Genomic DNA, 23,190 nt, shown 5'->3' on the forward strand with positions numbered 1-23,190 from the left:
AACTTCACACGCTATTACCACCATTCATAAACCAGCATGCTTATGTCATTCATTCACCAAACACCTTTGAACATCTCCTAACATTACTGTAGGTTTTGCATTTAAAGTGAAATGACAGAAGTCAACAATATGTATTTGAGACATTTATTGACAAATGTCTCCTCTTGATGGATATACTGTAAATCCAGTGTACTGTGTACTGGATTTACTCCACTAAAGGTGAGGCGTTGGTAAGTTAAGCAGCTGACTCTACCACTGAAGCTGCAAAAAACTCAGGCCTTCAGTTGGTGAAGAACCAATTCCATTATCATTCATAGTGGCAGGCATCATTAATTTCATGTACATGTTACTGCAAAAAATCTTAGAAGGAACTTCATCAGTTTTACAGGAAAAATAGTAGTTTCCAAAATGCAAACAGATTGAGACTGCAAAACCACCAATATATGACCCAGAGCATAAAGCTACTCAATGAAGGACTCATTGGCCTGAGTACAGGAGATCTTTACATTGCCAGGAAACACATTGGTGAGAACTGCAGTTAACAAAAACACTCCTCAATTGAAGTAAAGGTTCATTACATAGAAGGCTGGACTTTTTTCAGTACTGGTCCCAGAGAGTAGAACAAATAATCACTGGAAAAGTATGACATCTACACTGGATAAGCAGAAAGGTGCACACATTTAAAATTGCCCTTATTAAAAAAAATAAATCAATCCCCATACACTGTAAAAATATCCCAGTTAAAACAGTACGTGAACAAGCAATTCCCCTAGACAGGTAACATGGAAAACAGTAAAACCAAACAAGTATTTACAAACCAAGCATGATAACATCCAGCACAGACAAAACTCTAAAGAGAGTGCTGGGCACAACCAAAGAAGAGGCAAATAAAAGCTCAGGCGGAATAAAGCATAGCACAAATGTGCTAAGGAGAACACGTGAGGGGCAGTGAGATAAAACCTTAATCAGGGGAATGACAGGGAAGAGAAGCAGACAGTTCACCATTTGCTCAAAGCAGAGCTGAACATCACCACCTTCTTCACTGCCTATCATCTCATTCCTGCTCCACCTGGCAGCACCAGTCTTTCCATTATTCCTCACCAAATACATCACTTCTCCACAGGTCACTTCAATCGTGCCAGTCACGCAAAGAACAAGTAATCAGCCCTCTGTCGTGAATGTGTAGGGAGAATGAAAAATACAAAGGTTACAGAGTCTGAGAACATTTCAAAAGTTTAAAATACATCAAATTTAAATTATAACTCCCGAGTAAAAATAAAGGGCAAAGGATAATATGCATGTCAGCCCCAAGTGTCAGTCTTTTTAGTCCCTTTATGTAAGAATGTCAACTGTAGACAAAAGATTCATTTTGCATAGTTGTCTGAAGTAACAGCTTTATTTATATCCAAATAAAGCAAAAACTACCATTCAGGACCACCTATGGCCAACCTTATGCAAGCAACAGGAGATTGCGTAATCTTTACACTTAGGTTTGGGAACGTGATTAACATGCACACATGCAAGAAATTATGTTGTCTTTAGGCCACAGGTGGAGAACTGGCATTTTACGAGGTGCATGTGGCTACACTATGTTATGAATGTGGCTTACAGGAGCAAAAAACTGCTAACTAGTGAAGCCTCCACAGTTCTGCAGTGCATGGAAAGGCTGCAACTGCTCTCAGCCTCTTGGCCAACTAGCATTGAATAACTGGAGGAGAAGCTGCTCTCCCAGCTGGAGCAATCAGGGCCAAGCAGCAACAAATATGGTGGGGGCACCCAGGAGAGCCGCCTTCTTAACTCTGGGTCCATCCTTTCCATGAGCCGAGCAGGTGGAAGAGCTCTGTAAAGAGTCTTTCACAGCAGGAGACAGGGAGGCCCACGTCTGAAGAGAAAGCATAAGTCAGAGGCACTGAGCCTCAAAAGAAGGTGACATGGACTCCTAGAATCAGAGCAGAGAGAGGGGAAAACACATTGGCAAATTACAAGCTGCAGGTATAAGATTCTAAACTTTTATTGCTCTCTTCAAAGGCCATACAGAACTTCTTAATTTATGGTAGGAAGAACAAGAAAAAAATTATTTTAAGAAAACATTTCTTTTCTGTTAGATACTTAAACTGAAAGCATTTGTGAAATACTAAAATCAAGTACTGTTAAGATTTGACAGCTCTTGTTCGTCTTATTTCCCCATCTCCAGATAAGATTTTGCTGCCCACTTGACGCCAGGCCCTCTCACGCTCAGGTAAACTAAAAGGAGCAGAACCTCAACTGCATTCTCCTTACTGCTCTGATATTAACAGTACAGCCACACTGCTGCCCACGAGACCACAAGGTGCAGCAGGCCCAAGTACGTTTGTCAAAATTTATTCCTTCTGTGTAGTAATGGAATGAGATTTGAGATGACAGTTTCTGTAACAGTTTCCTGCACTTTGTTTCACACAGAGTCCAAAATGCTTTCATTTTTTTCTGTGGGTCAGATACAACTCTACCTAAAATCCATTTTCACAGGTATTTTATAGTGTCCAGGAAGCACAAAATACAACACAGTACTACAGAATTTTACCTCTGAAGTACACTGATTGGTCGCAGCCTATCACTATCTCCATAATTTGCAGAGACACCACACTAGCCTTTGGACTGAATTTACAGTATTACTTTAGGTCTGTCAACTATAAATGAGGTGAGGACATTACAACTTGAAAATACACTTATGAGAATGCCACAGCTGCATTTCACAAAGGTAAAACTAGGAGGCATGCAGCAGTACTTTATACATCCGTATAAGACCCTGAACTCTTCAGCATGATTGTTAAAACTACTCTGACAACTCAAGTACGTTAATTACTGGATTGTAACAAAGCAACTGGATTACTGGATGCAACAAAGCAACATGAGTATATGCTGCCAACATCAGACAGGTGAAAGAAAGCATATACAATTCTAAAATCAACATATGATAAATTTCCCAACAGTGATAAAATGAGGTCGCTGTGCTAAGTCTGGCCAGTAGCATGCCCAGCCCACCATCCTGTCCCCACATTCATTGCAACAGAATGCGCATTAAAACAGCAAGAAAAGATGAGCGTAGCCTTTCCATGAAGGCACATTCTTTAAAGAGAAACAAAAGGAAAAAGGTTGCATATACCAACATTTTATTAATACTTTCACAGACTGTAGAGCATAAATTAGTTCAGAAACTTCCTGAGCACAGGTGTTAATTGATTTTCCTCCCATTAATTTGTTCCACTACTTTTTAATGTTTAATGATTTAACACGGCTTAACAACATACTGTCGCAACTAGTTCCACAGATTAACTGCAAGGAACTGTCTCCCATGTGTTGAATTTGCCTCCTCTTGTAGCTTCAGTTGCCGCTCCCAAGCTCTTCCAGTACAAGAAATGGGAAACAACCCACTGTAGAGGCAGAAATATTAATAGCACCTTGGCAGCTCTGACCTACAGCATTCTATGTAATTCCTCCACGTTCAAAAAACACAAATACATCCAGATGCAAAGATAAGAGAAAAGACATTCCTCTCTTGAAAAAGGAAGTCAAAACAGCTCAAGTTACTTAGGTTAGCAAATCCAAAGCTAGCACGACTCTTTTCTGCAAGTACCAACAGGACAAACATCAGAGAAAGAGGAGAGCTACTTCAGCCTAGCAGCAGTGCTGACAAACTAACATGTATAAATCCAAACTGAAAATTAAAAAACGGTTCTGAGAATTAGAAAATTAGGATTTTCTTGTCATTTACATAACAACAGTAGAGGCAAAGGAGCATTACCACCTTTAAGACTGCGAGATTTCACAATAACAACAAGATCTATGACATAACTGCCTGCAACGTGAAGGGATAGGCTTCATAAACAGCTGGAAATTCTCATGTAAACCTATGTATTCTTTGTGTTCTCTCTAAAAGACTCTGCACAGGAATTCTGAAAACAATTTTTATCCGAGTGCCACACACCAATACCAATTACTTACTATAAAGAGCTAAACTGAAACAAGGGGCTTATGCCCTTGAGGCTCTTTTAGATGAGAGTTATTTGGGAAAGCCTGGGGAAGAATGAAGTAACATCTTAAGATTTCAAATAATGGCATCCCTACCACCCAGAAAGGAGGCAACCACATCTTCTGAAAGCAGAGAGTGTAACTACAGACAATATCCAAAGTCTGGCCAGCCTCAGATATAAATACGTGTGGGATTCAATGTTTGAGTTTTCTCTAGCAAATCTTGATTTAAATTTTCAATTAATGAAGGAATGCAATTTTTAGCAGACATATTTAGTTTATTAAGAACTAAATTCACCTAGTTTACTTTTCATTTTGGCATTACTCTAGCAAGATGGGTACTAACACTGCAGGTACATTAACCTCAGCTAAAAATAACTGAAGCTTCCCATCCTCATACAAACCGCATTTCTTTACACAAAGGTAACCGCCCTACAAAACTCATTTGTGAAACAAATTTCTCCTAAACTCGAAGACAAGTTTTCATTTAGCAACTCCCAAAAAAGAAAAACGATGGTGTAAAGGAGTAAGAACATTCACAGAAAGTCATCACACACTGTGATACACTTCCAAAACTTGATGTAGAAAATAAAAAGTTTTTGAAACAAAGATTAAACAGTTACCCCTAAATTTCTATTAAGTTAAAAAACACTTCAATAGGGAAAAAAAAAAAAGGAGACTGGATATCCCTTTTCAAGTAAGTTCAGATGTGCCATGCCCAACATGTGCTGCCACCCATAGCATGGTACCAACTGAATGAACAGCTTCCTGATCTCAAGAGCTAGCAATAACATGTGACAAGTAAAGCAGGCATTCAGCATTCAGAAATCACAGTAGCTACATCAGCAAAGGGTATTTTTAAGGGTTTTATTATGTTCGACTACCTTCTCAAGTTTTCTAAAGGTACTGTGCTCCAAGTAACTGCTCACAGCTTTTTTTCTCCCAAGACATCCCCATCAGCATTCAAATGGGCAGGAGAAAGTAGTCTGCTTTCTGCTGCATCATTCACCAATCTGACTGATGATTTTTCTCTCTAAAATGAAAGTGGTTTCAACAAGATCAGAAGCAACTGATAGATGAAGAAACGGATCAGCAAAATGCAGCATTATGGTTGGATTCTATTGCCATTTTTGTTCAGGACTTAGTACTGAATCGAATCATTAACTTATTACCCATTTTCATTAACTCAAGCCTGAATCTCAGCTCTGTTTCTGGCAGACCACTGGCGCACTATTTTAAAATCTGACAAGTCCTATTTTCAGTATTTATTTCCTAATGTTACTATTTGCTTTCAGTATCAAAAAGCTATCACTGCTTAAGCTACAATCTATCCATAGTGAAATCTACAGACAGTGATGAATTTTATACAAATAATGACAGTGATATCAGAAAACATAACATAGCTTCTAAACAGAAATTGCAGCTCTAGGTCAGGGAAACAAGTTTTAAGAGCAGCAAGCTAAGCACAAAACCACTGAGTGAAAAAAGCCTTTGTCAAAATTTAACACAGTTTTCAGATTATAGTTAAGTAGAATCCTGCTCGCATGAGGTCTTTCAGAGGGTTTCAAACAACTAAGTAATGTCCTGAGAACAGGAAATGCATGTAACCACAGTTCTGTCTGACAACAGTCACTGGGCAGCAGCTATTAGCACTCTAGCTGCGGAAGGGCTGGCTGTCCTCTGCAGTTAAGGTATTAAGCAAAAAAAGGATGAGTTATGGTAGTAGTGATGTAACAAAAAGACTTCCCCTTGAGAGATGTTGTGAGCCCGACTGCTGACACGATCAAATGGAAGAACACTCGTGTGCCTTAAGAAAACTGCTATGATTTATTTAGCAGTGCTATATTAAGCAGGAGCAATGTGCAGGGACACCAAGCAACAGTGACCATCAGCAGTTCCATAAGATAAGGATGACGAGCAAATCTCAAAGTAAGTGTAAGGAGGCAGATCAGTGGGTAGGGGAAAACAAAAAATAAAAATAAAAAAAAATACTCAAGTTTAGAAAAAAGCAGAGCAGACAAACTTCCTGGAAAGCAGCATTAAACTTGAACCATAGCAATGCTACAGGCAGCTACTCTCCAGTTGCGGAGGGTGGCAAAAGGAACACACACAGCATACATAACAGATACAGAAATACAAGAACATCACCCTTGATAGTCAGAGCTGAAGTTATGACCATAAGTACAACAATTTCATTTCCTAGTTTTAGAAGTCTTGCTAGACCAGTCTGGTAGGACAAAAGACAGCAAAGGACAAAGTTAACTGCACAAAGTAACATTTTTCCTGTTAACACTGAATTTGCAGGGCCAGTGGAGGGACAGAAGAAATAATCCTTTCTATTTTTCTATCTAGAGAAATTCCATAGAGCAAAGCCATCACTAGCTAAAGGAAGTACCCCCTCACTCCCAAGAACTGTGCTGTAGTTTCAAAGGACTTACGGGTTGTGTACTCAGAACTCCTCCCCACAAAGCTAGGTCTCCTTCACCTCCACAACTCATTTACAACCACTGGTGCTCACAGACTCCATGACTTTATGTGCCAGATGTAACTAACCAGTCTGTTTGTACCTGACATACAGGTGTGCAGATGGCACAGTACTCTCTTCTGTCCTGTGATCTCCCTTCCTTCCTCCATCACACAGGCTGAAGGAAGCATAACCTTTTGTATTTCAGAGTACATGTAAGAGTGCACAATTAATGAGGACATTTAAGTCCTGAAAGTGGGATACTTCCCAAAGCCTTGAGAGATCTCCTTCCATTGTAAACAATAATCTTAAGCAAGTGAGAGATTAGCACGCAGCTTCTGATTTAATTAAGCGTGGCCCACGCTATACGCTACCTCCAACCCCAATGCACAACTGGGATGTGCTGAGACACCTCCAGAAATACCACTTGGGCTCAATTTCCTTTTAGAGGTCCCCACCCACAGCCAGCTCTGCCCTTTCTTTCCTCCTCCCGTGCCAATCACATACTTTTTGTTACTTTACATTCTATAGAGTAAACATGGAGGGTAAGTTTCCTTAAGGAAAGGTAGAGATCTTAAACATTTCCAATATTACTAATTATTTCAAACTAATCTTTCTAAAATTGATGAGTACGGGCCTCCCCCTCACCCACACCCATTTTATCATTACACACAAGCACATGATCCATACCTCACACATCTTGACACTGACAATGACAGAGGGCTTGGCACACAAAGAACTTGAGATAAAAGCTAGAAATGCTGGAGGGCAGAGAGGGGTGTAGGGAAAAAAAGAAATGGTTAACTTGCTGGAGAGGTCAGGAGGTCAACATTATGCAAGCAATGGAGCCTTAAGCTCTAACTGTTATTAACCAGCCAAAGAAAAGATGACTTAACAGTCCTACAGCTTCACTCAGGCAACTTCACAGGCACTTTTCTGTAGCAAATGCAACTGGCAATGGAAATCTCACTCATTTCAGCTCAATTCCTCTGGCAAGTGCTACAGAATAGCACCTTCCAACAGGTATCCCTTCTCCGAAGTTCAGGGAATCCTTCTTTACGCTCTACATGCAAAGTAGGCGATCCAACCAAAGGGATAATCAAATGCCAAAATTTTGATATACGTGAAGGAATAAAAGTCCAACACTTCACTTTTAATGTATATTTTAATGAGGGATATAACTTACCCTCAAACAAAGAGAAAATTATTCAGAAGTAACATTAATTCCTTATCTGACTGTGGAAGAAGAGGCAATACCACAGCATCTGCCCCACTTGTTCAGTGTCTTCTAAACAAAATGGGAATCTGTCCTATTTAAATGAACTACCAATTTAGCATACATTATCAAGTTATATAAATGTTGCATCATCTTCAAAACATATGTTTTTAATAATGTTCTCCTACCTGCAAGTCTAAGCAACACAAGTCATTCCTCTCACACTGTGGATTTAATCACCAAAGTATGTTTGGCAGTATTTTGTCTAAACTGAGTTAAAAACAGGAAGAATATACTAGCTTATAATCAAAATGTACGTTGACAAAGCAGTTGCAAAGCAAAGAATCTGCACAACAAAAAAGATCTTCAAGAAAACTGCAACACAACATACATTAAAAACACATTTCTCTTACACATCATGATCCTGGCATGGAAGCTTCACATATACGAAGTGGAAACCTCATAACTTGTGATGCACCTTTTATGAAGGCTCTAACAAACATTACAAGCTACCACTTCACAATAGTTTTCATCTAGAGAATATTTTCATACAATGGCCTGGGTTGAAAAGGCCCACAATGATCATGTAGTTTCAACTCCCCTGCTATCTGCAGCGTCCCAACCACTAGACCAGGCTGCCCTAGACCGGGCTGTCCTAACCCTAGTCAAATTCTGCACAATTGTTTCACAATACAACAATACATAGTTTTTCTGGTCATTTGAGATAGGAAGTAGCAAGACCCCATTGATCTGGGCTCTAAATTACATTACTTGTAACAACATTTAAGGTTGACTGGAATTTTTTATTCCTTAGAAAACACAGAAGATACTGAAAGCTGAAATTAATACAAGTAGTATCACAACAGCACAGAGAGCCACAGCTACAGACATCATCTCTACTTTTAGAAAATCAGCTCTGCCCTTCTAAGCTGTCTGCCCATACACTTGGGCAAGAAGAAAAACAAAAATCAAAGACCTTGGCTCAACCTTCCAACCAGGACAGCAACAGAGAGCTCTTACGCTGTTGATTCTCACACTGCACATAACAGTGCAATGATGCTAACAGTATGTAGGGAATGCCAAGTTAGAGAAAATGCCAGCACAGCTGTAACAGCAGACTACTGTCCAACTGAGATTCAATTGTGAACATAAACACAGAGGAGTTATAAGTATTTGATAATATGTCCATTCCAAAAGTCATGTACCAATATACACAGGTACAAATAGATACTACTCTTCGTTCAATATTGGTTTGTTTGCTTTACTATTTAATAAAGAAAATCACTGGCAAACGAGCTAAGCAAAACAGGTAATCTGCTTATGAGAATGCAAGAGTTAATTGCTTTCAGCAATGGCACAACAGAAATCTGGGAAGGTTCTACACTGCTACATAAAAATTAGTGAAAATGAAGTCATTAGAGCAGAAGTGCGTTTTTTCTCCTTTACAGCTGTCTGAAGCCCGACAGACCTCAAGCTAGTCATTAATGAATTGCTTTGAATCAGTTTGTTCCATTTTTGAGTTCTGATTCTGGAAGTGAGAAAGGCTCCAGGGAAAAAGCTGTGAAGTGACCTGTGGTAGAGACCTGGTTCCCTGTTTCAGTCAGTAAGTCTACAGATCTGCTTATCAGCTCCTCGTGAGGCACAATTTCCCGGTGTTAGAGAATTCCTACCTACTGGTGCTGAAGAAAAAAGTTAATGGACTGGAGCCAGAGCTTCACTACTAAGGAAGCTGCATTCTAATCTCCTTAACTAATATTAAAAAGTCATGAAGAAATTAAAATAATCTCCAAATATCAAGAAGCTTTCTCTAAAAGATCTCTGCTACTTGCCTGGACAATCTAAAAAGCCTTTTATTTCTATAAATAGAAATCAAAGCAGAATGGTCAGGCAAAATCCAAGAGAGCTTTGGGAGTGCGTTGCTGGGCCTCCTCAAGAAACAAAGAAGTCCTAATGTGCACCTCAGTTTCACAGGTGCCACACATTCCCTGAATTCTGAGAGCTTCCTGTGCACAACAGCTGTGCTTACCCATAGGAAGATCATTTTCATCTAGAAATCATTATAAAAATCACCCTTTCCATCTGAGTAGCAAATGCTAGTCTAAAGAGAAGGACACGAACTACGCCATTCTTTCAAACTACCAAGCACTTGGAATAATTAGCAATTAAAAGTAAGCAGTACAAAAGGTTCCCTTTTCACTGAATATAAAGGAGTCATCATTTTTCTCAAATTTTTGGCCATAACGTAAGCAAGCTTGACGTTCACAACTGGCATCACTTGAAAACATCCTACCATTCAAAAGCAACAAACAAGCGGCCACAGGGGAAGAGAATCAACTAATAAAGAAAGAAAAATACAACTTCAGATGACAGCATTTTTACTGGCAGGAAATAAATAGGTTGCAATATTCCAGCTCCAACTTTTTCCACACAGTTTTGGGTACATCTACATTCTCAGATGAACTGAAGACAACCTCCAACGTTAGGCACTGAAGCCCTGTGTAACAGTCCTATCCCCATCACACACTATTATCTAAGGCACCTGTATACAACCTTCCACAATTCCTCCAACTACATCTCTACAACAGCTTTCTACGCTACAATGCAACTTCTGCTGTGCTTCCATTGTCTCTAATATAACGTGTCTCCTTCCCAGCTTCTGTTCATCCATTAAGACTATTAGCAAATTATTTATATCAAAGCAACTTAAAAAAGTCCCATACTGACACTACGTGTAGAAAAAAGTAACAGCAAAGATGGATGGTGTATGTTTAATACAAGAAAACTTTCAAAACTAAAATTCTTCAGCACATGAACTAGTAAGTTAGGAGGGTCCATTCAAGGTTGAAAATGAGACCTTATTCTGCTCATTAGTTAACATAGACTCTAATGGTCTCTGTCATCTCATTTTACATAGGTACCAAAACTGATCTCTGCTGTAAACACAAGCCCCTCTAATTCTCTCAACACGTAACCAATAGAGGCATTGAAGCCACTTAAACTACTCATTTCCTCCACAGTAACTGCAGCTGAGAAAGCCCTCCATTACAATCCCAAAAGGTAACTCACTATTTAAATGATGTGAGCTCTGATCTTAAGAGTGTATTTGAGGATTTTCATAGAGGTCATTTGCATAGCTGGTTCAGACATACATCTCTTTCATATGTTTTTTTCTTATACAAACCATTTATTTATTTCATCACCTCTTAAGCAAGGAATAGAAGAGTATGTGTTGTTCTGATTCCAAACAAGCTGAAAAACAACTTCTAATGAGATTTTCAGAAATTATTTTAAAAAAAAAAAGCTATATTCACCCTCATCTTTGAATCAAGAAAGGAAGAAATAATAACTGATTTATCTTAAAATTCATAATTTTCCTGCCCTTTTTATTATTATTTTTTAAGACCACAAAAGCACTTTAAGCCTGATTTGCTGATCTTTTTTAAGAGGTAACATTTGAAATCAGATAATCCTTCAACGTGTTTCACAATGTATAAGCATTGATGAGATCTCAAATGCAAGGTTCTGGCCTTCCAACCATTAAAACCTTAGGGAAGATAGAAGAGTTTAAAAAAAAACAAACAGCACAGGTTTGTGTACCACAAGGAAGACCAAGAGTGCATTAAATTTTAAGAAACACTGTTCCCATGTCTATAGACAATATTTGCAACCCGCCCAGAAGCCCTTTTATGGTTTACCAACCGATGTATTCAGTTTCTGTACTTTATTCTTCCCAATAACATTTCTCTTTTTCTTTCATACCAGTGACTGCTTATGACACACTTTATAATGTTAGGCAAAGGATGTCTCACATTTTTCTTACCCTTCACTTCATCTCGTACATTTTCTACACTTTGCATCATTGAATTATACCGTTACATCTCTCTCCCTTACTCAGACTTTCAATTCCACATTTAAAGCTATTTATTTCCCTTTTAAAATAACCGCCTATACCTTTCTCACTTGCTCAGCTTTCTCCATCCTTCAAATCTATAGGCAGGAAAACACGACACGAGGACAGACAGACATGTCAGTCCTCTTAGCCTTCATTTTCACCCTGAGAAAAAAAGCAACCTACTGATTTCCAAACTCCTGCACTCTATCAGGTGGCAAGGGCAGAGGGAGGAAGGGAGGCAGCAGCAGAAGACAAAGGCTTGGACAATGCAGTCAGTGCTCCTGCTAAAGGAGATGCCTCCTCTACCAGGTCTTAATCTTATTTCAAAAATGGGAGAACACAGAGACACAAGAAAAGTTAAAGTATATAACTCTTCTTAGGCTTTTTCACACCCTTCCCAATCCTTCTTCAACTTCCTTGTATCCATTCTGCTCCTGTTTACCTTGCTTTTAAAGCCTTCTGAAGCAGGAAACATCACCATCAACAGCACAAATGCTACTTGAAGTTAGCAGTAGCAGTTAGATGGTAGTCAGGAACAGCTTTCAAATAGTTACTACAAAAAATTACTCTGATTTTCACTGCTTCCCAGCCACCCACATTTTGTCTGCATCGTTTTATCACCTATTGCTTGGCTTCCTCATATCTAACAACTATCCTTGTCAACCTCTCTTCCAGTTCTTTTGTCTTAGTTTCAGCTGGGATGTAATTGTTTTCTTCAGAGTGCCTGGTATGATGCTATGTTTTGGTTCTAAGAAAAAAACAATGTTGATAACAGACTGATGTTTACAGCTGCTGCTAAGCACTGCTGTATAGAGCCAAGGCCATTCACAGTGAAGGGCCCAAGGAGCTGGGAGGGAACAGAATCAGGACAGCTGACTTAGTGGCCAAGGGGATATTCCATATCACAGGACATCACGCAGAAAGAGTTTTGAAGGGGGCAGGAGTTCATCTGGCTCTCTTCCACTGTTTGAGGGCTTGTTGGGCATCGGTCAGCAGGTGGTGAGCAATTGCCTTTGCACCACTTGTGATATGTGATACACATTCATATACATGCACACACACACACACAGCCATAACTATTATCCTTTTCCTTTATCTTAGTTCTACCTCAACCCACAAGCTCTATCCTGTTTATTATCCCCCAGTTCTCTCCCCCATCCCACTGAGAAAGGGGGGAGCGAGCAAACAACTCTGTGTGCTGAGCCACCTGCAGGGTTAAACCACAATATCCTTTAACTGAAAATCTCTTCCTTTTATTGTAACACTATATTCTTTCTGAAAAAGCTTTCCCAGAAGGATGTTTCATTTCTCTTCTTCCTCAAAAGCAAATGAAGGCCTCATTTTCAGAAGGCATAGCTTCAAATACAGTTTATGGAATATACAACCAGGACCCTTCAGCATCTTTCCCTTACTCAGAGCCATGTTGATAATGACATTTAAAAAAAATCTTCATAAAACTTATTCAGTTTTCTTCTGCAGTTCCAATCGCGTATATCCTGGCATTCTTTGCTGCTGCCTATCAACTCAGAACTGAAACCATCCTAGGTTTCGCAGTGGCAACTACCTTCACAAAACGCTAGGTCTTTCTTCAGAGAGGGTAATGAAGCCAGGTCACTGCACTCGTTCCATCCTCACTCTTCAGAAGGCATATGTGTAATCCTAGCAACTTGTGCTTCCCGTAAGAAAACAAGGGACCAATCCTTTCTGCTTCACTAACAATTCTGCCAATATCCTTTCCAGAAAGCGTCACGCTAAGCAGAACCCACAATAGATAGGGATTGAGACAGATTCTCAGATCTTTCACTGTTAAAACAACGATGCATCCATCTTGGAGTCTGCAAAATAACCTGTACTGTTTACATTTTTTTTTAATCTGAATCAGTCTACCAGCTCGGTTTATTGCACAGGCCCCAAAATGGTTTCACTAGCACACATGAGAAGCAACACAGGAACAGCAATACACAGACTAATTAAGATTCTGTTATCAAAAGGGAAAAATGAAGAGCTGAAGTCTTAAATTCCCTGTTTCCCACTAAATACTTACAAGTTTTACTTACTTACAAACAAGTAAGTTTTCAAATCACAAAATAATGAAAATAGTGCTCACGTAAAAAGTCAAAATGGCAACTTCAACTTCAATGCAAGGATCGTGATACCACAAAAGAAGATTGATTGGCTCCATTTTAGAAGCCATTACATTGGAACATTTGACTAATGCTAAAAATGATATCCTGAAACTGTTCAGAACTTTGAAATTCTCAAAATGCAACCAAAATTTAATGAAACGCACATTCACGATGTAGTCTGCTTTAGAACTTAATAACCCATCTATGAATAACTCTCCACAAAATACCATCATGAGAAAAGGAAATTACTTAAAGCATTTTAACTGACAACAATTAATTTAACAATATACCACAAAGGAAATTCACATATAGCTGTACAGTGTTCTAGCCGTAATTCACGACACACTTTTAGTCACTCCTATTAAAAATACTCCTAATTATATATCTTAATTAAAGAAGCCTCTTCCATGAATGCTATACAGCAAATACAAGAACCATAAAGGAAGCTACTTTGTCAGAACTGCTCTGATGGCAATCCATGCACCTTTTTACACTCTGAAGTGAAAGTATCCGAGAAAGAACATTCTTCAACTGCCAAACACACTTAAGGGACATTTGTTCATTAACATGGTACTCTTATCTACATAGGGAACACTTCCTCAGCGTTCTTTTAAAAATATTATCTGGTATCAAGATTAATACCTGACTCACTGACTGCAAACACCTGACACACACCAGTCGATCTTAAAGGTGTACCATTCAGTAAACTCTGCCCCCACACAAACTCTGCCATGTGCCACACAGTACTTTCAATGGTATCAGCAGAACTAGTCTTGAAAGCAGGCTTTGAGCAGACCAGTCCAGAAAACACTTTCCTCAAGAGAAATTACAGCTACTAATGCAATTCTTTATTATGCTTACCTGAGAACCAGGAACATACATAATAAAGTAAGAGAAGAGTTAAATACTTTACAGAACTTCCCTGGTCTGACAAACTCAGATTAGACTTTCTCAAATGCAGTTGTTCTCCTTCCTCAGAAGGAACTGCACAAAACCTGACAGCCTCAATATGGCTCCATACAGGACTACTGACTTCAGCACTGTCTTTGTTCTTAACTACAGAGAAGTATTCTGCCACTGAATGGGGGAAAGCTGTTAGCAACTGTAGGCCACCAGAAGTTTAATAAGCATCACTTCCATTTCTAATTGTGAAGATACATTATTCAAATGTTACATTTCAAACACCATAGCTGCAGAACTTCACCAACAAGGGAGATCCCAATAGGAAGTAACTAACATCAAAGGTATAGGGTAAACACGAGGTATGTCTGAAACTAAGGAACAGACAGACATACGCACATACCTACCTACAGGCATACTGGGTGAGCACAACAGGTCAGCTTCTGGAATCATATCAACAAATACTGAAATCTGTCCCCTTGCTCAGCAGAGTATCCACAACTCATCTGCTTAGTTCATTTTTGCAGAAACTCATCTAATTCCTTTAAAGGTTTCACACAACCATTTCAATTTTCACAAACTATGTATTTTTGTTTCCCTTTCATCTACTGGAAATATTGACAAATCCCTACCTGTGCCCAGAAAATCCCAACAGCTGAGGACCAAGAACAGTATTTGCTCACTAACCATGAACAACCTGAAGCCTAATTCAGGAACATGTAAGGCTGGAAACCAAAGCTTAATTTCTCCACAGAATGGAAGCTTGTCTAATTCACAGTGGAATAAAGGAAAAAGAAAAAAAAAAAAAGTAGGCCATTGCATATAACTGATACCAGAGAGTCCTGTTATAAATGCTAATCACTATAAAATATCTTCATAGCCATAAATATTTTCCATTTACTTCTCTTAGTTTTCCATCACTACACAAATGCAATGAAAACAAATGGTTCTACAAGCAGAACTGCCCAAGTATTGAATGTTATTCTTTTCTAAAACTGTATGTAAAACAAATGTATGGTATAGTTTTTACATGACGCTTTCAACATTTACCTACAATGATGTTAACATCTGCAGATAGTCTTACCGCCGTAATTAACATGTCCACACAATCTATTACAGTGAATAGACAGCCATAAAAGCTGGCAAGAGGCAGAGAGCCCTTGTGCTTCACAAGCAGGAAACACACTTGAATACTACGTACAGACAAAACGCATACTTTGGACATTTCATCTTTGCATATGGTGTCCAATATTACCCACACAGAGGTTTGAAAAACAGAGTCCACTATTATCATGATCCACGACAAGATCAATGGAAGGATTGGAGTGCTTAAATTATCAGAATGGAATTGAGCGTGGAAAAAAGCAGCCCCATCCCCACCGTTAGCTTTCCTCACAATCTTTAAACAAGTAATTATCATAACCCCTTTTCCTCAGCTGCTAAAACACAATAACAATTCCCTCTTCTTCATTCCTGCTGCTTGCTTCGTCTATTTAATAATTAAGTCAGTAGGGCACAAACAGTCTTAAGTCTATGGATACGTATCAGTAGAAGGTCGCTTCAGCCTTCAGAGAAGGGTAGATTAGAACTTAGAGGCTGCCATTCGTAACAACGTTTATTCTATTAAAAAAAGAAAAAAAAGAAAAGCTACTGTAACAATGAGAAATCTTATACTGTATTCCCTCATAATAGCCTCTTGACGGAGGACATCATACTGAAATGGGAGTATGGGTATGCTAGTTTTCCTACAATCTAACTACGCTTCCAAGAAAACCATGTTGTTTGAGATTACTCCTTCCTTACTTTCTCATTAATATATTAAAAGTACAGCTGTAACTTCACTAATTTCCTTGTCCACAGGAAGAAGTAACAACATTGCACTTTAAAATTATGAAACAGCCAAAATACTCGAGGACTTCAGTTTTGAGCAATAAGAAAAAACCCACCATTTTAAAGAAATATGCCTCAAACATCAGCTTTGGAAGTATGAAGACATCTCAAATAGCTCACACTTGGGCTGCCTGATGTCCATTTGAGGAAAAAAAAAAGTTATTTTTAATGCCAGATGCAGTACAAATGATGCAAGCATATAATTAAGTCTTTAAGAACCAAGATAGATACATATCATGTAGGCTGTTTTAAGATACTGCAATTTCAAAATATAAACATAGTGCAACCATGAACTGTAGAATGTCGTCCATTACTTAATCAGATCCTAAAAAACCCATCGGACGAACACTGAGCTCAAGCAGCATGCAGAAAAATACTCATCTTGCAGTCTGTAGCTCATTCACAGCTATCCAATAACAGCTACAATTCTTACTTCAAATCTTCCAACTTCCAAATACCCTCAAAATGGGCTAAAAAAACCAGCTGAGTCCATAACACAACTTGCAATAAGTTAACCAACTCAAACTTGTTCCGCTTTAACAGACACTATGCCAGATCATAGGCAAATAATAAGAAATGTAGAAGATATATAAAAAAAAAACATAAAGGAACAGCTGAGATATAAATTTACAGAAACTGGAGAGGCTTCCCACTTCCTGGAATGGTTTACAGATGTCTCATGGCACCAATTCCCAGTTTCTCAATTCCCAACACTGCCATTACATTAAGCAAACACTATAATTATTTTAAAAGCAATTCTCCTTTGCTTTGATGAAAATAAATAGAGCCAAAATGTTTCCAAAATTGTTTTAAACAAGACTTTACTACACCTAGGCTGGTTTGCTGAAATGTTTTCCTGATCAGTTATTTTTCAAGCAGCCTGATACAAATAAAACTGAGGATATTTAATTAGAGATTAGTAGAAAATTAGCATTGATGTCAACACTGAACTGACAAAGTGACTATATAGTAATTCACACTGTCCAGAAGTGTTTTTAAGCAAGTAACACCTACAATTATAAGAAAAGTGAAAGAATGGTGTCACCGTGCACTCGCTTTGTATGCTAAATAAAAGCACTGGCAGTCACTGTTAATTTTGTCAATGCATGGGACCTCTGTACAAAGGAAATTACATCTTTTGCATCAGGTGGAAGGCCTGCAAGACCACAAAAGGTAACAGAGACCCAGAACTGCTATCTTGTATCGAACTACTTCATTTCTCTTGGAACCCATTTCATCATCGATACTGTTAAATGGGAACACGCTTCAAATTTTGTCTACAGAATACGACTAACTGATTAAAGTCAATGAATGCGAAGTAACAAATACCTTAAAACCAGTTACATCAACTTAAATCTGTATGGAAGTCAAAACATTATAGCTTATTGAAACAAAGGTTTGCCACTGAAAAAAGTCCACTTTGGCAAAACACTGGGATTAAAAAAAGATTAAAAAATAAAGAGAAAAGGCAAATCGTTGGCAGTTCACTCCCAATGCAGTGTACGTTCCCCCTTCCCATGTAATTAAACTTCACCTCCTGTGAGAACTAACATCTTTCTGGGAGAAAGAGACATCACAATACCAGTGGGGTTTTGGGGTTGTTTTTTTTCCATTTTGTGTTTTTGGCTCCTTCACATGAACGTTCTTGTCAACTCCAGAAGCACAGCTGTGTGCACTTTCACCTACACGAGAGGAGCTGCACTGCATTTGCAGAGTTTCAGCAGGCTCGAAAGCAGACATCACTTAATTCACCTCTTCCCTGGAACCACATTAGCTGCAAACTATTATCTTTCAAGCTTTTTTCTGCAAAATAAACACTAAATGTTTCGACAACAGCAAATTCTACCCCTTTGTCACGATACTAACGGCATGTACACTATTACATAAAAGCTTGATTTTTTTTTCTGGCTTATCACACATCAAATATGTGGAGCAACAAAACCGTATTCCTGACCTTTAGACGTTATCTTCAGTACTCCATAAATATTGTATAGATCTGATGTCATAGCTGCTCTTTTGATATGTTACACCCAGCAGCAGGACCCAGTTTAGTTCAGGGCGCTACAGTCATATATCCTGTAAAGCAAAACTACTGGAAAGGTGGACTCCGGTCCAGACCTGGAGAAGGAATAAAACCCACAGGCACACTAAAGCTCCGGACATGAAGCTTCCTTCATCCCTTAAAGAGATCCTGGATTTCTTACCGCTCGCTCTGCCAGGGTGTGGCTTTGTTAGACCACAGCTCCCACTGCTAAGGCTCCATGAGATCTCCTGGCCGGCCTGGAAGAGCCTGAGCCAGCACACAGCCCACGGCCTCCTACCGAGGGAAACCCCACGAGAACTGGAGCAGCACCTCACAGTGCCGGGACACCAAACTCCAGACCTCACCAGAGCCCTCTTGCTAAACACGAGCTCAGGAAGAGAAGGGAGCAATTTCCTCAATGCTCAAAAGCTGAGAGCCTCCTGGGACCGGCACGCTGCTCCTGCCACCCTATAACCACAGGTAACCAGGGAGCACTGCCAAAGAGATGCTGCTACAGCCTTCTCCTTAAAGGGTGCAGTAGCAGAGGATTTCAGTATAGGGAGCACCAACATTTCTGCCTCTGTGAAGGATTGCTCTCAAAACACGACTCAAAGGCTTTCCTAGCTATCCCTGCACATACAACTGGCATTGCTTTCCAATGCAGTGGCTCCTAGATTCTTAAATCACACAGTTTGGATTTCATAATTGTGGAGTTAGGGGCCCTGTTAGCCGCTGTTGCTCCATGTACAAAAAGATGGATTTCATTACTATCACTGCAAAAGCTATTAATTAAATGTACATATATACACATCTACACTTCCTACAATAAAAATGACCATTACATGAAATTTCAATGGCCTGCTAGAATAATTACTCCAAACCTTCCCTTCCACCACAGATTTTACAGAACCTATAACGCTTCCCACACGCACACACACAGAACTAAGCAGTGACCATCTTATAAATAACAACTTTCTACTTACTGATAACAGTAACTGAAAGATATGAACATTCCCCAAAAGAAAAAAAGCACAAACAAATCCGTGTCTGGTGCAAGCCAAGAAATGCCTCTGAAACACCTCTGCACCGCACAGTAACATTTTAATCCTTCTTCCCTAACCATCTCCTACTCTCAGTGACAAGTTTCACAAAGAATAAGCTCCATAAATTAGCGTGCAATTCATCAATGTCCAAAGCACTGTCAGAAAACAGAGCTGTGATATCAAAATATTTGCCAGTTTAGATCTGCGATGGTGCTGGGTTTTGTTTTTGTGTGTTTTTTAATATTCACTGCATGGATTCATACGCTGATACAGCAAGAGGATGAGCGCTCCCAAAAACATACTTTGAAAATATCAAAATGCCCCATAACTTCAGCTATCTGACACACAGCAGAGACGCAACTTAAATGGGTGGCAAAAAAAAAAAGTGTTATATTCAAAAAGGCCTTAAAACTTCAATAATATGCTGGACTGTGGCCCACGCTACTTTGTTTTACGGTATGCGAAATCTAACGTGAGGTAGCGATCCTGTGTGACAGGCAACCTCAGTGATACCATGCCTTTATTTTCCGAGCAGCATCCTTAGGCTGTATCCCATGTGTGATTCCCTGCGATGTTCCCGGCAGCCTGGGCAGCACACGGGGATGAATCCTGGCCCATCACAGTTAACGTACAGAACATAACCGCTGCGATACATCACTCCTCGACCTTTCCGATTTATTGGGAAAATAAATACTTGAATATATAACTCTGAAAACCCGACCGAAGCGGCGTGGGTTTTTAAACGCAAACACAAAGAAGGGCGCACTCGGCTTTGCGTTCCTTCCTTCCACCCTCCCCCACGTCCTGACACCGAGCCTTTCCAATTAGGCCACAAACAAACACCCAAAGCCCGGCGAGGGCCTGGGCCGCCACTTCACATAGAAATCCCCCACGTGAAAACGTGAGCGCAGAGGCCGGGCACCACAAAGGGGCGAACAAAGTGTCAAACGCGCGGCTGCTGTCAGGAGCGGGGCGCAGCGGAGCGCCGGGCAGCCCCGCACGGAGCCCCCCGGCAGCTCGCGGGCCTTTGTCAGCGCGGTGCGGAGCGCGGCGCGGCGCGTGCTACAGGTTGATAAGGCCCCGCCCGCCCGCGGGCAGCGCCCGGACACCGCGCGCGGAGTTCCTTTCCTTCCGCGCTCGGCGGGGGCCGCGCGCTCCGCACGACGCGCACGTCCCTTCGCGGTGTTTGTTTCGTGTTTACCTCCCCCCCTCCTCTTTCTCCTCCCTGTCCGGCCATCTTGGGCCGGCAGGAGCAGCCATTACTTAACTCAATGACAGGGCCAACAACTTTTCGCGGACGCGAACGCCGCTCCGCGAGGCCGGGCGGGCTCCCGACGAGCCGCCCGGCAGCGGGGACGCGGGGGAGGCCCGCGGGCGAGCGGCCGACACGCGGCGAGCTCAGGGCCGGGAGCCACGCTCCCCTTCGGCAGCGCTTCCCGCGCCCCCTCCAACTCCCAACTTCTCCCCCAGCGCTCCGCGGCCGCGCGGGGCCCAAATCACGAGGGAGGGTCCGGGGAGAGGGCAACGTCAGCAGCGCCTCGCGCGCGCCCTCCCCCCGCCGCCGCCACCTCCTCCTCCTCCCTCTCCCCCCCCCCCCCCCTCCGCCTCCCTCCCCCGCGCCCCCTCCCCCCCCGCCCCGCCGCTCGCTCTCGGCCCCCGGCTCCGGCCCCGACGCGCGGCGCTGCGTTCGGCCGTCCCGGGGCCGGACCGCCGCCTTCGTCCCAAACGCGGTCCCCGCGTCCGTTGCGAGAAGGGGCAGAGGGGAGAGCCCCGCACAGCTCCGCACCGTGTGGGCTCAGGGGAGCGTGCGGCGAGGCCTCCCTCCCCCCCCCGCTTCTCGTCCTCCCCCCCCCATACCCCCGCGAGCCGCTCTCCCCATCCATCCCCGCTCCTACCTTTAACAGCAAGGCCTTCGTTCTGGCGCCATCTTCATGAAGCCTCAGAAATCCGAAGAGTCGGCTGCAGAGAGGGGAGCGGGCGGGCGGGAGGGAGGGGAGAGAAGAAGGAAAGGCGCGAGGCGCCGCGTTAGCCGGAGGCAGTCCCCCCGCGCGGGCAGGCGGGCAGGCCCGGCTCCGGGCCGGGCACACGCGCAGCGCCGAGCGGGGAGCCGCGGGCAGGGGAGGGGGGACGCGGAGGGAGTGCGGGCCGAGCCGGGCACGGAGGCGGCCGGGCGCGGAGCGGGGAGCGGGTACCTGTCGAGGCCGGATAGGGCTTCTCTCTCCTCGGCTGTCAAGCTGGCGAAGTCCTCCTCGCTCTGGCCGCTCGCTTTCCCCGCCGCCATTTTCTTTTCCTCATCACCGAAAGGAGCAGCAGAGGCGGCGGCGGCGGCGAGCGACACTCCGCACGATTTCATGGAAACGCAGCGTAATTAACTGCCGATCGCACCCCCCCCCCGCGCACCCCCGACACCCCCCAGCGCCGGGCGGGGCGGGGTGCCCGACACGCACACACCCCACAACTTTTATTACAACAACAACAGCCGGCAGGGAGGGGGAGGGAGGGAGGGAGGGGAGAGGGAGGGAGGCGGGGGGAAGCCCCGCTGCTCGGAGGAGGAGGAGGAGGAGGGAGGGGGAGGGAGGGAGCCCCAGCGCTGGCGGCTCGGGGGAGGGGAGGAGGAGACTGCGGAGGATGGCGGCCGAGCGGTGTTTACATCGCCGCTCGCCCCGGCGGCCAGGGCTGCGCGCGGAGCCGGGGCGGCGCGGGCCCGGCCCGCCCTCCCGCAGCGGGGCTGTGCGCGCCGCCCGTACAAACTTCCCCGGCGGCTGCCTAAAGTTGTTGTAATTGTGTCACACCGCCAGCCCCACGCCGCCGCCGTCACCCCCCCCACCCCCCACCGCCTCCCCGCCCGCCTGGGCCCGCGCAGCCAATCGGCGCCTCCGCGGCGCTGCACGTGACCTTTGTTGACTTACGTCAGTCATAGCGCTCTTCCACCGCTGCGCTCCGGTTTGGTTGGCGCTCAGCGCCCGCCTCTCTCGGCGGCCTCACGCCATTGGTCAGCGTCAGCGGGAGGAGGCGGGTTTTGTGCCCGTCGCGGTTCACGAGAGGGCGAGGAGCCCATCAATCAGAAGAGCTTTTCGATGATCAGGTACCAGCAAGTTTGCTGAGCGCCTTTAAAAACCGGAGGGCGAGAAGGCGGGGGGAAGTTTTCGGGAGCGGTGCGGGCCTTGGGGGTGGGAGGAGGAGGGTGTGCTGCGCTGCGTTCCCGGGCGGCGTTGCGTAACGAGGGCTCCGGGCTGGGGGCGTAGACGGCGTTGAAGAAGCAGGACCTCGCGCACGAGCCGGGCAGAGCCGTGCCCGCTCGCCTTCCCTTGGCTCGGCCGCGGGGCGTGGCTGCCTTGGCAGCACCGGATCATAATGGTTTCTTCGCGCGGTGAGAAGGGAGGAGGCCCACCCGCAGCCTGAGGGGCCGTTAGGCTGCGGGCAGCGCCCGCACCGAAGGGCGGGTAGAGGAAGGTCCTCCGTGCCCGGATCCCGCTGCCCTCGCGTCACAGCGGTTAGTTCCATCCGCCGCAGGAAAGCCGAGGCAAGGCGCGGCGGCGCCAGCGCCCGTTCAGGGACTTTCCCCTCATAGGGGTGGAGCGACCGTTGGCCCGCCTGCGCCAACGGACGAGCGCGTGGCGGGGCGCGA

At 43.3% G+C, this 23,190-nt stretch overlaps 1 protein-coding gene and 1 long non-coding RNA gene across 17 annotated transcripts in view; one reads left to right on the forward strand and one right to left on the reverse strand.

The window, feature by feature from the left end:
• KDM6A (lysine demethylase 6A) overlaps nt 1–23,137 on the reverse strand; it is a 150,715-nt gene extending 127,578 nt beyond the window's left edge. For all 16 annotated transcript variants that reach the window (XM_015300708.4, XM_040671113.2, XM_015300678.4 and 13 more), the window contains exons 1-2: nt 21,755–23,137; nt 21,458–21,521 (exon numbers count right to left, since the gene is read on the reverse strand). In XM_015300708.4, the coding sequence (XP_015156194.1) occupies nt 21,458–21,521; nt 21,755–21,915 (225 nt within the window). In that variant the 5' untranslated portion in view covers nt 21,916–23,137. The remainder of the gene's footprint in view (nt 1–21,457; nt 21,522–21,754) is intronic.
• The window catches only part of LOC121110721, a 37,080-nt gene continuing 36,134 nt past the window's right edge, over nt 22,245–23,190 (forward strand). Inside the window, exon 1 of the long non-coding RNA XR_005849799.2 lies at nt 22,245–22,647. This is a non-coding gene — a long non-coding RNA (uncharacterized LOC121110721). The remainder of the gene's footprint in view (nt 22,648–23,190) is intronic.

The sequence above is a fragment of the Gallus gallus genome, chromosome 1 (genome assembly GCF_016699485.2).
Source record: "Gallus gallus isolate bGalGal1 chromosome 1, bGalGal1.mat.broiler.GRCg7b, whole genome shotgun sequence".
In the NCBI taxonomy this organism is placed as follows: Eukaryota; Metazoa; Chordata; class Aves; order Galliformes; family Phasianidae; genus Gallus; species Gallus gallus.